Source organism: Anopheles nili, chromosome 3 (assembly GCF_943737925.1).
Source record: "Anopheles nili chromosome 3, idAnoNiliSN_F5_01, whole genome shotgun sequence".
NCBI lineage: Eukaryota > Metazoa > Arthropoda > Insecta > Diptera > Culicidae > Anopheles > Anopheles nili.
Genome location: NC_071292.1, coordinates 48,876,778 through 48,890,400, shown reverse-complemented (window position 1 = coordinate 48,890,400; position 13,623 = coordinate 48,876,778). Strand labels below are relative to the sequence as shown.

General features: G+C 50.1%; 1 protein-coding gene across 1 annotated transcript; it reads left to right on the top strand.

The window, feature by feature from the left end:
• The first annotated feature begins 2,439 nt into the window (after nt 1-2,439).
• On the top strand, nt 2,440-12,511 carry LOC128724499 (nose resistant to fluoxetine protein 6-like). Its single transcript, XM_053818223.1, has 10 exons — nt 2,440-2,965; nt 9,034-9,272; nt 9,347-9,540; nt 10,081-10,347; nt 10,420-10,695; nt 10,777-11,022; nt 11,094-11,319; nt 11,423-11,597; nt 11,670-11,812; nt 11,948-12,511. Exons 1-10 carry the CDS (start codon nt 2,440-2,442, stop codon nt 12,176-12,178), a joined length of 2,523 nt encoding a protein of 840 aa, XP_053674198.1. The 3' UTR covers nt 12,179-12,511.
• The last annotated feature ends 1,112 nt before the right edge of the window (nt 12,512-13,623 follow it).

Below are 13,623 nucleotides of genomic sequence, written 5' to 3'. Positions count from 1 at the left end.
TCAATTTCGCACAAAGTAAACCCAAAATTTAGCTCCAAGTAGGCTGTGATTAACGTGCTTCGGTGCATTTGATTTGCGTAAATGCGCGCGACGCAGTCCACGTGGCACTGATGGATGGTGGTTAAATTAAGCCCCCACGGACGGACGGACGGACGGTTTCCGGTGTGAGATGGTTCCTTTGGCGATCCAGCAAGACTATCATCGCGCACGAGCGCTGAAGGTCACCCAGGAGGTCCGCGGAGGGTCGATGAATTTATTGTTCTGCCATCCATCGACCTTCAGGGCACGAAAAATGGATCCCACGAACGGACAAAAATCTCGTCACGTCAGGTGCGTATCATGCCGAATCGCCAGACCTTGAGAATGAGTATTAATTTAAACGTTTAATGACACTCTTCAGGACGCCCTCCGAAGGACGAGCACGCTCTCGGTTGAGACACAAAACACACGCCCAGCAGCCGACGGTTTCTTCTCCTGATGCTTTGCCGCTACGAACGCCATTTCTACGCCAATCCCACCCCATCGGCTGGTGGGGGGGTGTGAAAATGTTGCTCGGAAAAACCGACTCGATCATCGGGATCGAACGCACCCCCCCACCGAACACGGGGGCAGAGAGAAATAGGCGTTGATCACGCGAGAGACAGTTGCACTTACGCGTGCGCGCAACCCGCCAAACCGATCGGTCAATATCATCATCATCATCATCATCATCATCGGTCAGCATCGGTCAGCATCTCCACACTCTCAGTTGCTCTAGGCACAGAGCACAACTGTCGCTAAAATCCCCCACCAACAGCAAACCCTCTCGAAGGGATAGCCGGTTTTTTTTCGGGGGTGTCTCGGAAACACACGCGGGACCTCGGACGAACGAGCACGCGCGCGCGCGCCCGGGCACGATCGAACCAACGACGGACCGAAACGGTGTGCGTTCCGTCCATTACGATGCCCGCACTGGACCGGGCTGCACGCACGCTTCACGCACGCTCCCGGTGAAATACTCTCCCGGTCTACTGATCCTCCCTGCCGCTGAACGCGTTTGTTTTTGTGTGGAAATTTCGTGAAAACTCAGGAGTGCGCGCGCGCGCGCATGCACCCACGCTTTGACCGTGATCAAGTGACATTTGTTTGTTGTGTGATCGAAAGTGAAGTGTTTACTTTTTCCGTTCGTGCACAACCCAAACGTTCCCCTTCGCTCGTTTGGGGTTGCATTTTTGCCTAACCCTTATTTTACACCCGGTCGGGGGTGGTGGACGGGTGGTGGGGAAGGAATAGCCCGGCCAAAGGCGCCCGTTAAAGCGCGATTTTGTCCCCCTCCCCCTCGCTTTTTGTTTCACCTTTTCGCGTGCGCGCGCGGAAGGTGGCTCTGGCCACTCGGGTGGCGTTGGGTTGTTGATTTTTGGGTGGCGTGTTATGTGATCGATCGAAATTCGCGCGAGATTGCCAGCCTCCCCACACACACACACAAACGGGCGACGTTCGCCGGGCGATTCGCAGTTGTGTCGCTTGCTGTGCGTTTGTTTGTTCGTTGTTGCGCTGCGGGTTTTTTTTTGTGACCAGCCAGCCAGCCAGCCAGCCTGCCTGCACCCTGAGCTAAGAGAAAGAAAGAGAGCAAAAGCCGAAAGGTGTATTTTTTTTTCTGTTGTTGTCGAAAGCAAACCAAAGAAAACGGGCAAATCACCATCTCGGGACTGAACAAAAGCGGAAAAGAAGAAGGAGAAACAAAAAAAGAGGGCGATATTGGGTGCCGAAATTGCAGCCACCCGGTGTTGCTGCTGCAGCGGCGTTGTTGCTACCACGTGCGCGTGTGTGCGTGTGCGTGTGTGTGGAGTGTAAAATTTGCCCCCTCGTTTTGGGTGGTGAACCTAGGCCCTTACTGTCTGCTCGGTTCGAACCGACCGATCGATCTACCGATCGATCAATAGGCAAGCAGAGGCGCTCAAAAAAAGGAGGAAAAACCATTGCGTGTGCTTGCAAATTGTGTGTTGCAATTTTCCCGCCAAAGTGCCTCGCAATTTTCCGTCCGCATTGTGCGTGTGCGTCAGTGTGCCCGGTGAAGATCCGCCTCGAGCGAGTGACGTGTGTTTCCGGATCATCCGGATCGTTTTCGGGCGTGTGTGTGTGTGTGTGATAATAAAGATTGCATAAAAACCAGCAAAAGCTGGTTGTTGCGCGTGGTGTGGGTGTGTGTGTGTGGTACGTGATAAGGAAGCAGAAAGCAAAGGATCCGCTCGGACCTGTTTTTTTTTGGGTTTGACGTCTCGAAAAGCTTACCACAGAAAATAGATGCTGAGAGTTGCAACAAATTCTTTACGCACACTACGCAAGCAGAACGTGATTGAACATCGTCGAGCATAAAAGCGGCTGCAGCTGCCGTTGCATCGACGATTCAACCCTCAGCAGCAGCTCAGTCAGCAAGGATCAACCAGGATCGATCACAACATGATGGTGCTTTCAAACGGTGCGTGCGTGCTTTACGCCTTTGCCCTCGCGTGTGCGTTTCTTCCACCGGCCAAAGGACAACCATCCGTGAACGAAACGGCCCCCGAAGGACCCGAACCATGCGCCAACTCCACCGACCATCCCAATCGGCTGCTCGCGCTGAAGGACAACACGACGTGCGTGAACGCATTCTGTGGTGCAGAAATACCCCGACGGGAACCGGCGTATGGGCGGGATGCGATCAACGACACCACTGGGAGCAAGGGTGGCCACCATCTGCACCACCGGTCATCATCCTCGTCCTCGTCCTCGTCGATGTTGCTGGGCGCGGCGGATGACGACGCAACGCTCGAACCGTACGGTGGTGGGAATAAGGCGATGCACCAGGCGGAAGTACTCAAGCACACTTCCGTTCTGTACGGTCTCATCACGATCGCGGAACGGGATGGGCTGTCCGAGCGGTGCTACCGTGAGCTGCAGCGTGTCTACACCGGCATCCAGCAGAAGGAGATTTGGGCGATGAAAGGTAGGTTCCTTTTTTTTTGTTTTTTGACGAGAGTTTGCTTGGTGTGTTTTAGGCCTCGCGATGTTTGGAAGGTTGTGAATTAAAGGCACGGGATGATCGCTAAAACGAAACGAGAAAAGGTCCCCCATGACTCATGCACGGGTCACGATCTGTCTCGCTGGCGCAGTTCTCGGGTGTTGCGCATATTTCGGTTGACTTCCTCCCCCCGGGAAAGCGAGTAGGGCGGTGTGGGGGGGGCGGGGTGTGCGCTAGTTAAGCCTAATTCGATGTAACATCCCCCTTCCGTTAAAGGGCAAATTTGGGCGTACGTTTGGTTGCGCAATACGTGCTCGGGGGTGGGGGAGATCATTAGAACCGGGTGGTGTTGTTTTTTTTTGTGCCGTTGGTTTTGAACACACACGCATCAACAAACAACAACCGGAACCGTATCAACACGATCGAGTGATCGTGATCTTAAATGCCTTGCCTAAAGGGTTAAAGGGTTATTTTTTGGTGGCGTTGAAAAAAAAGAGGCAGTTCTCATAAAGAGCCTAGAGGAGAGATCAATCGGCGGCTAATGGGAAGTTTGCTGGCCATCGTTGGGTTCTCTCTCTCTCTCTTTCCCACCCCCAAAACGGTCCACTTTTACTCTCAAACAACGCCGTCATTGTCCTCACCGGGTGACGTCATTGTGGCCACGTTTGCAGCTGCTTAGTTGTGCCTGGACTCGACGGCGCCATTTGGGTGTGACCTTATGCTGGTTATAGTTGGTCTGCTTTTTTTTTTGTTGCCTTCAATTTGAGCCAAAGTGAGATGCTGTTGTGATTGAGCATGCGTTTCGCACACTTATGTCGAGTGTGGTGGGGTGGTGCGCATAAACTCTCACCCACCCTGGGGGAATGCTTCGTTTTGTGTTGTTTATTTTTGCGCTCTCGTTTGGGAGGTTTTTTTTAAACCCTTTTGGGCTAAAACGGTGCACCGTCTCTCGCGAAAAGACACCACCGTTCAAGGTCAGCAATTCATCGACCAATTTTCGTGGTGGGAAGGTTTTCGTTTTGTTTTTTTAATGGGTCAATCTAAAGGCGCGAAACTGGCGGGATCTAACAGCGAAGGGGTTTTTTTTTTAATTGCCCTTTTCTTGTTGGGGAGGTGTGTTGGCGTACGGCATTATGATTCCGATTAGCCGATTGCGGAGCGCGTTTAAGCGATTTAGTTTCGAAACGCAAACGCTTTTCCACCGCTGGAAAAGCACTGACCTTCCCGCTCGGTGGCGATCCCGCGTGGCCAAGGATAAAGGACGCCCTTTAATCGTGGCTTGATGCCTCGAAAAGGGCCTCCAAAATAAAACGGCACGCTTTTTCATTCCCCTCCCCTCCCCGAAGGACGCCGACGCCCCCTTTTAACTGTGAGAATGCGTTAATTATATGCTGCGGCTTGAAAGAGTGATACACAAAAAAATAAAAAACGTAAAATAGTGGCTCATGCCGATTTTGGGTTTCAAAGGCTAACCCATTGTATGCACTATTGCAACCATTTTGTGCCATCGCTTGGGTTTGCCATTTGGACGTGCTGGAGGGATGAGAGAATAACGAAAATCTAATGGGACGGCATTTTTGTGTTTAGCGTGAGTTGGGCTTTTTTTTTCGTTTGCTTTCTCGCTCCCTCTTCACCTTCGACTGTTGCACAATTCCAACCACCGGATCGCGCAGTGAAGATAAATTTCGCAAGCTCGTGGAAATTCGCGTCCAGCAAAACCGCCAACCTTCGTTTGTTGGGAAGACCACCCCCCACCTGAAAAGGAATGTGGTTTTTCTCTTTACCACCTTCCCACGCCGTTGCATTAGACGAAAACAAAAAACCACCAGCATTTCAGCTGGAAGGCGTGCATCGTTTTTGCTGCCATCCTTCTGTGCTGTGCTGTTTGGCAACAACAAAAAAAAGCCCGAGATGAAGATGTCTCCGGCGAGAAAAAAGGCAGGAGACGGCAAACCTCTTGGTTGGTAACCTTGTCGCGAAAGATGGCCGGACTTCATCAGCGCCGAGTGCATCGGTGAGCGATCGCTGTTGACGCACACTTCTTAAGGTCAGCAAGCTCGGAATGCAACGATCGGTGGTGGGTTTTACTGTGGTGCTTTCGCTTCAGGGATTGGAATGTACCTGGGAGTGTGTTGGCGCAGGGAATAACCGATCGATCGGCTTCAAACTCAACGTACGATCGGTCACCTTTCGTATGCTTTCTGGCACGATCTCCGCGAGCCTTACCGAGATGTATCCTGCTGGTATGCTAGGGTGGTTTCAATTTGGGTCAAGGCTGCACCCAGTCGCCAATAGCCGATTGGTTAAATAACAAAAAGTTTTGGCAGTTTGAAGAACCAAGAGAAAAAAAAACACACGCGCACACAAAAAAATTAGATCCTGCCGGTTTGTGGAAGGAACAAAAAACCCCTTATGATTGCTCAAACTGCTGCTCAAACAAAAACCACTGCTAGAGAAGTATATGACACTTTTCTAGCCGTCGTCCTTGAAGGCTGTGAACAAACCGTGTGCGATTGTGAACACCCAGTCGCCTGCAGCAAGAAGAAATACCCACGCTAACCTTAACCTTTCGCCGCTGGAATGGCAAATACTTTTGCACTTCAACCATTTGCCTCACGCGGGACGTGTCATCGAAGACAAAAACTTTGGTTTGGTTTGGGGGTTTTTCCAACACGCCTCATGTTCGTGTGTTCTTTTGCTCAGTAACGCGAGCGCGAAGAATCCGGACCTCTTCCGAAAAAAAAGGAACACCGATCAAAGTCGATCGTCATGCACACACACACACACCTTCGGTTGCATAACGCCCGCAAAAGCGGAACCAAAAACCCCGGTGTGTCCCAAGCGCATCCCCCATTTGCATACTCGAGGGCTCAGGAACGCGGCGAGACTGGTTTTTATGTTGCCGCCCGGTGGTTCACGGTGCCGTACTTTTATGTAATCAACTTGAACTTCTGTCTTTGCACGGCTGTCGCTTTTATCGGACCGGCGCGCAGGGATCATTTTTCATTCCATCAACTTTTCCCACCTGGGCGAATCCCGCCTGATCGATGTGCGGTGAAGGAAGAAAACTCTCCCCCCTGAACTGGTGGCCGATAACAGGAAAAGAAAAAATGCAAAGCTAACCGGTGGCCGAACGAATAAGGCTACAACGCGTCGGAACACCTTTATTTTTGGCCATTTATGCTGCGTTTTTAATCCCTGATCCCGTGATCCTCCTCGCGAGGGAGAGTCTCGGATCGATCGATCCGATCCGTTTACAGAAAACCTGTGGGTTTTTTTTTGTTTTCTCTCATCAAACACATAAATGCCCCGTTCCCGCTGGAGGTTTCCGTTGCTCATGTGGGCTTATGGAATGGCGCTATTTCGTTCAAAGTCCAAAAGGTGATAAAAGTGGGTAAACCTGGGAGTGCTGGCAAACAACCGACATCAAGCTACTTATCGAGCGACGAATTGCTTTCATTTTTCACACCTCCCGCATGTGCGCTCACATGTGTGTGTGTGTTTTTTTAGGGGTCGTCAGTACTTCTTGAGCACGATCGGACCTCGGTATCAATAAAAGATCGCTCTATCAAAAGCTAGAGCAATTGGCGCTATACGCCTGTGTTTGTTGGCGTACTATTTTATTAACATCTTTCAATGCGCGTGCGTGCGAGAGATTGAAAGTGGTTAATTTCTTTATAGTACACCACCCCCTACCCGGGGGCGTTAATTTCGGGTAAGAAATTATGCGCTCAAGATTTCGAAAGAGGCTGGTGGGTTCAATACGATCGATTTCTACGGCAGCATAATTGCTACTACCCCCTTTTGCTGCGGGTAATCTTTTCTGTCGGTGCAGTCCCGATAGTGAGTGGGGTTCGAAAGCGAGAGGAGATCACTTTTATTACAACCCCCCACACACGGTGCACTCGATCGTGTCTGCAGTGTAGCGCAGTTGCACACAGGGTCATCCGTTTGACACCGTTGTTGGTGTTTGTTAAAAGCAAAAAAAAAACAACGCAAAATATAAAAGTACCGATTTGTTTCTTCGGAAGGTGGGATTTGTGTGTTTCGCTACCTTCACCCATCGGGCTTTACGAAAGGTCAGAACGCTTGTCAATTGTCCGCGGAGGAAAAGTTAGTTAGCACTCAGCATTCAGTAATGAATGAAAGGCAGCCGTTGATCGTGCGAGGATTGTTCGCACATTGGGAGATGAAATTGCTTGCCTTTCAAGGCTCTCGTGGGTGGGTTAACCACACAGGGATGAACCCCGCACAAGGAAGCGAAGGAATTAAAATAGGTTTTGTTTTTCTCGAAAACCCACCCCTAAAGGCGGAACAATAATTTTTGTTTGACATCAAGGCTGTAGCTTTTATTTAAGTGGCCAAGGTTTTCCACCAAACCAACCACCCCAACTTAAAAGGTGAGCTTTTGACGTTATGACGGAAATAGAACGATTTTGTTTTTCATCTCATAAAAGGGGGTGAATTTAAATGCGTGCGATTGGTGGCAGCATCGATTAGATTAGCGTTGCGATTGTTATAAACTGACTCCGTCCGTCGAGAGTCGGGGTCCGTGGCCTCACGTCCCTGAAAGCCCTTCAAAACAAAGCTCTGAATGTTATCGTGACACACCGCGCCGGCGTAAATCTTAAAAAATCATCGCTCCAATCTCGTGCGGCGGCAGAGGGAGAAAAACAAACGCCCCAAAAGCATAAAAAAAAAACAAAACTACCCCCCATCAAGGGCCTGAGATCGGGCGTCGTTCGCGCCCGAAAAGGGCCGCCTGTGAGAACGAGCGCACTGTTGCCCGAAAAGCTAACGGATTCCTTCCACCTCAAAAGGGAACGACCTTTGGAATCCCGTGCTGCCTGTTTTCGGCCAGTGACCACGTCCGGCTGCGTCCCTGCGTAATAGAATCCGGCTCCCGGCAGAACCCTTTGGGAGCGGCAAGAAAATAGAAAGTGACCGAAAGCGGGTTTTTCCAACGTTCCTCTTCCTCGCCTGTGCGCTCATCGAAGTCGTTCGTTTTGCGGTCGAAAGCTGGCCTCCGCAACGACCGAAATGAAGCGCAAAAGCAAAAGTGCACCACGGGCCGCGTGCGCGCTAAGTGAAACATCAAAGTGTGCCTGTTGTGGCTGAAAAACGGGACTAAATGTTTTCGGTGAAGAACCCGCCCTGGGAGAGACCGGTTTTTCTTTTCCCCCCACGGTCCCTAGACGCTGGTTTTTGTGACGCACGGTGCCGGTGCATTTTCTATGCGCTCGAGGGGTTTTTTTTTGTGTGTTCGTTCCACCACCAGAAACCTCATCCCCAGAACCATTCTTCCGAGCGTTAGCGGGGAGAATTAGAATTTGTCTACCATGGCGCGGGGAAAACCTGATTTAACGGAACACTGAGCACGGTTCGGCACGAAATGAGTTCTGGCTCTTTTTTTTCGGTTGGGAAGTGATTGAATTTCGATTTAAATGATTTGTCACAGCCTTCGGGCGATTTTTGTTTCCTGTTTTTGGGGCGTCTAATGCTTTAGAATGCCTTAGAGAACGGCTTAGTGTGATAGAGGAACCACTGGTAAGTAGCTGAATCGCTGGGGCTAATTTTAACCTTGTCGTATTAGCACAATGCTTAATTTGAATCCGTTCGATTGATTGGCATTTTCGGCAACGTTTCGGTGGTCGCTTAATGTGAAATTAGTGAGCTTCCTTGACGGTTTTTTTTGGGGTTTTTTTCTTCTTCTTCTCAATGCCAATGCCAAATTTCGATCGTAAATCAACCCAACGTGCCACAATGGGATGCAATAAACGACAATCCTCAAATCGATATGAGGGTTGTAAATGAGCTTTTATGATTGGATTTTTTAAAACCGATTTATGCGCCATGTTTTGCGTCATCGAAAGCTGGTAAATTCATATGTAAAATGATGTTCCTGCATGCAGTTTTTTCTGAAGTCGAGAAAAAAAAGCTTAAATTTGTGAGAGAAACTGTTGCATGAAGCTTCAAGAGCTGTTAGAGAAGCTGTTTAATGGTGTCAAAATAATTAACACATTGATTTTTTTACGTTCCCCTACCCAATCTAGTGCTGGATGCATCCGGAAGCCAAGAACCAGGCTTCATGTGGGGCCACAACCACTGGATCGGTTCCGAAAAAGGCTGCCAAACGACACGATCACCCCTGTCCATAACGCTGTCCGATCGCTACCGGCGCAACATGAAACGTAACCTGGTATCGGCACTGGCCCCGTTCGATTTCGAATATCGGATGGTTTTCGCCAAACACCGGTCCGCTTGGCAGGTGGAAGTGAAGTTCCAGAGTGAGGTAAGTTTTCAGTGACAACCCTTCGTATAGGGGGAGTTTTTTTTAACCTCACAACCCATTGTGTTCACTTTCAGAACATACTTCATATTGGCGTGTGCATACCGCGATCATGCACGAACGACGAGTTGCACAATCTGACCGCGCGGTACTTCGATGAGAACCTCGTCCTGGCGCAAGACATCTACGAGTTTAAGCCGAACGTGCTGCACGTAAAGAACACCACGCTGGGCCACACTTTCTGGGCGAAACCGAGCGTTTTCATCATCGGGTAAGCCTTCCACCCTGGGGATCATTAATCATGCGCGCAGAGGGAAGAAGAATAGCGATCGTGTGGTTGTAATCAACGTTTGGTTAGAGCTTTTGTTAATTATGCCTTGCGTCAGGGAGCTGTCATGGCATGTGTCTAAATGTGTCGACATGTTTTGTGATTCGTACGACAACGATCACGAAACCACGGCAGCATAGATTTTGGAGCGCATGAATCACCAATAGACATGTATCAGAGAAATTGTTGATCCTATTCGAGAGGCTGGTTTGTGTAACGTTTACTGATAGCTTTAATTTTGATCTGGAAGGATCACTTTCTATGTCCATATTTATTATGCGAATACGGCAACATACATTTTGAGCGCATGAATCTCCAATAGATACTTGTTTTAGAAAGTGTTAATCCTATAAGAGAGGTGGATCGTTTTAACCTTACATTTTTTAAGATTTTTTTATGGAAGGATCACTCTCTATGCCTGTATTTATATGTTCAATTTGACTTCACACCTTTTAACGAATTATGCTGATTAAATTCCTCCAGAATTGTACTCGCTTTTACGCTGCTAATGGTCTACCTGGCACACATCAAAGAACAACGTGCGATGGAAGAAAAGAACAACAACGTAACAACCACCGTAACGGGAAGTAACACACCCCCAGCAAGCTCCATCATCCCTCCCAACGGTCATCCCGACGAAAGCACCTTCACCGAGCGCATAATCGATAGCTTCAATTTGCGCAAAAATCTAAACACGATCTTCCGCACCGAAAGTGGCCCCCAATCGCTGCCGGTGATCTCCGGCATGAAGTAAGCAAGAGCACCTCTAACCTACACCGGATCTCCCGTACTGACACTGTGACATCCTTTCGCCTTCCTCAGATCGATCTGTTGCTTCCTGATCCTGTGCTTCCACATGCAATGGTACACGTTCTACACCGTGCACAACCCATCCGTTATGCTGCACTACGCCGAACAGGCACACTTTCAGCTCGTCAGCAACGCACCCCTGCTGGTGGACGTGTTCTTCGCGATCAGTGGCTTTCTGCTCAGCTACAACTTCATCCGCAACCGGTCAAAAGTGCACGAGGTCAAGGCGAATTCGTTGTGGGAAAACGGCAAGCTGTACGGCAAGATGTTGCTGCACCGGTACCTTCGGTAGGGGGACGGTTTTTTCTTTGAATCTCTTTTTTTTGGCCACCTGAAAGCCAGTCCTCATCCGTCACGATTCTCTTGCAGCCTTTCGCCGATGTACCTGTTCGTGACGGCACTCGGTGAGCTGACGCACAGCTACATCGTGGAGACGTCCAAATTTTGGGTACACGAACGCTCCGATCTCGGCTGCCAGCGGTACTGGTGGCGCAATCTGCTGTACATCCAGAACCTCTATCCGGTCGATGATTTGTGTCTCAGCTGGACCTGGTCGTTGGCCTGCGAGATGCAGTACTACATGCTGTTCACCGTGCTGCTGTTCGTCTACTCCAAGTAAGCCATGATTTTTGCTTTTGAAGCTTCTCTAAAACATCCCACTAACTCGCGACTTGCTTTCCCAATAGGAGCTCCAGGTTCGGTAAAAAGGTGTTTGGGGTTTTCGCGATCACCACCTTGCTGTTTAACATCGCACACACGCTGAACTACCGCTTTATACCGTCGTACGACGTGCTGTACAATACAGGACACGCCCTGTACACTGCGCCCTGGTCTCGGGTGTCTCCGTATGTGGTCGGGGTCTACTTTGGATGGCTGATGGCGTCAAGGCGCGATAAGTTCACTATCACGCAGGTACAATACGCCCGGTGTCCTTTGCTGCACGTGCTCGAGTTTTTTTGTTGTTACTAATCGTCCTTTTTTTCTCTCTCTCTCTCGTTCTCCCCCGGTACAACAGAACCAATTCCGATGGTACTGGTTGCTGGCGTGCTTCTGCGTGATCTTCAGCATGCATTCCACGATCAAGCGCAATTTTCCCTTCCCAATCGCGTCAACCGTCATGGTCGCCGTACGGTGGCTGATCTCATGGGCTGCCTGCTGGGTGATCCTTGCCACGAGCTGTGGTTACTCGAGTATGTACCCCCGGCTGGCTGGTTTGCTTCTCAGCACGATCTCATGCCGTGTCCTTTTGTTTGCACTTTCAGATATCGTGACGCGAGTGCTTTCTTCGAAATTTTTCGTCCACACGAACAAGCTAACGTACGGGATCTACTTGCTGAATCCGCTGATCATCATCGCCACGTTCGGTGTGTCGGATTCCAGCGTTCACGCCGACCCAATACCAGCGGTAAGTGCATCGCTTCTTCGGGCCTCAGTGCGTCCCACTAACAGGAAAGGATCTTCATATATTTGTTTTTTTTTCTCCCACTGCTCTCCTTTTGGGGGGGTTTCTTTTTTGCTCGTTTCCGTTTCCGTTTCCTAGATTGTAATGACGCTCGGTGTAACGTTGCTCTCCTACCTGGCAGCGATTGTCTTTTCCGCTTTCTTCGAGATTCCGTACTGCCGAATCTCTAGTGAAATCCTTAAGCTTAATCGTAAGCTTCCAACCGCGACCACGCAACCTTCTCCCACGAACGCGGTCGCGGCCGAGGCAAACCAGCCACCGAAGAACAACCCAATCCCAGTGACTGCGAGCGAACGAAAGGAGCAATGATCCTTGCTTTACCGTTGGATGGGCGCTACATCGTAACACCGCACAAGGACAAGCTCAACCTCCCGCACAAGGATATGCCTTGCTCGCGTTTCTTAATCCTTCCCATCCGCCGCGCTTTAATCTTAAATCCCCGCTCCCGGATTTGAATCCTTTCCCCGGATGCTGTGGAGTGGAGCCCTCTCGGGTTCGGGTTGGGGTCTCGCACCCAATCGATTAGCTTTGTAAGCGTGCATGTGATAATCTATCTCCCCTCTATCGGTGATTCTTATCGGTTTTTGTTGGTTCGCGTTGTTGTTGCGGAGTTGCGAAACGGAAAAGCCACAGCCGGTAAACCGGAACCTCCGAAGACGTTGGCGCAGCTCCTAGGGCGATGTTAAGCACTGAACACTACTACTGCAGGTAGATATTGTATTTATTAATTTAGCCGGTAAGCCGCGAGTAGTGTATTAAGGACGCAGGGCGCACTTGTAATAAATGACCTTCATTCAACCTCCACCGGTAGGTAGTCGAAACAACCTCGTCTTAGTTAGGCTTTTGTGCTGGTCGTGGGAATCCAATCGATAGGGAAGAACTCCTGGAGAAGTCGTAAGGATAAGTGAACGCCCCAATGATGACATCGCGCGCATCCTTTGCCATTTGCTTGCGTTTTGGGGCGATCGCGATCGCGATCGTCTGCAGCTGTTTCGCGATCGTGTGGCTTTAGCAGAGACCCGTCTGTCAGGTTCGGTTAGCTCTCTCTCTCTCTCTCACTTTCTCTCTCGTGTGCTCGTGTGCTAAATCACCGGGCCGGTTTTCTTTCGGAGCGGGGTTTCCATGCTCCAAACCACCCTTCTTGTCGCTCACAGGCGCCTGTTCAGGCGGCGCCCAGCATAAATGAGTAAAACGACCTCACTGGATCAAGGTCGCGTGTGGGGCTTGTGCGCAGATCTCCCTTTTCTCCCTCCCCTGTGGTTCCCGGTTATGTGGCTTCCATCCGGCGGTGGCCACCACTCGTAATCTCATCTTGTATAATGCTGTATGTGACGGCATGAAAATGGGTTTGCAAGCAGCAGCAGCAGCCAGCAGAAGAAGAAGCCGAAGACGTTGGAAAAAAGCGTGGTAGCAGGAGAAAGCGAGAGTGTGGTACCGGGGATAGATGTAACCGCGAAGACATGGTAGAGTGATTTTTCTTTTTATTGTTCGTCTGTTTCGTCGCTTTGCTTTTCCTTCTTTCGGGGTTCTCTCTCTCTTTGTCTCTCCACCGGCAAAAAAAACAAACGAAGTGGGCCAGTGGCCGTGTGGCGTCACATTGGCTGGAACCGAAGTGGTCCTTTTGTGTGTAGGGGAGATGAAGGAAGAAGAAGAAGAAGAAGAAGATAAGGAGCGAAAAAAAATGAACCATAAAACCGGCCGGACTGTGACGTTTCCCGACGCCGGTACGGTGACCCGACCGACTGATCCACAAG

Bases quoted from the DNA above. Each gene is read 5' to 3' on its own strand.
- LOC128724499 (XM_053818223.1), top strand. From the start codon at position 2,440: ATGATGGTGCTTTCAAACGGTGCGTGCGTGCTTTACGCCTTTGCCCTC. The intron at 2,966-9,033 runs GTAGGTTCCTTT...TACCCAATCTAG, and splicing joins GGAGATTTGGGCGATGAAAG to TGCTGGATGCATCCGGAAGC. The intron at 9,273-9,346 runs GTAAGTTTTCAG...GTTCACTTTCAG, and splicing joins AAGTGAAGTTCCAGAGTGAG to AACATACTTCATATTGGCGT.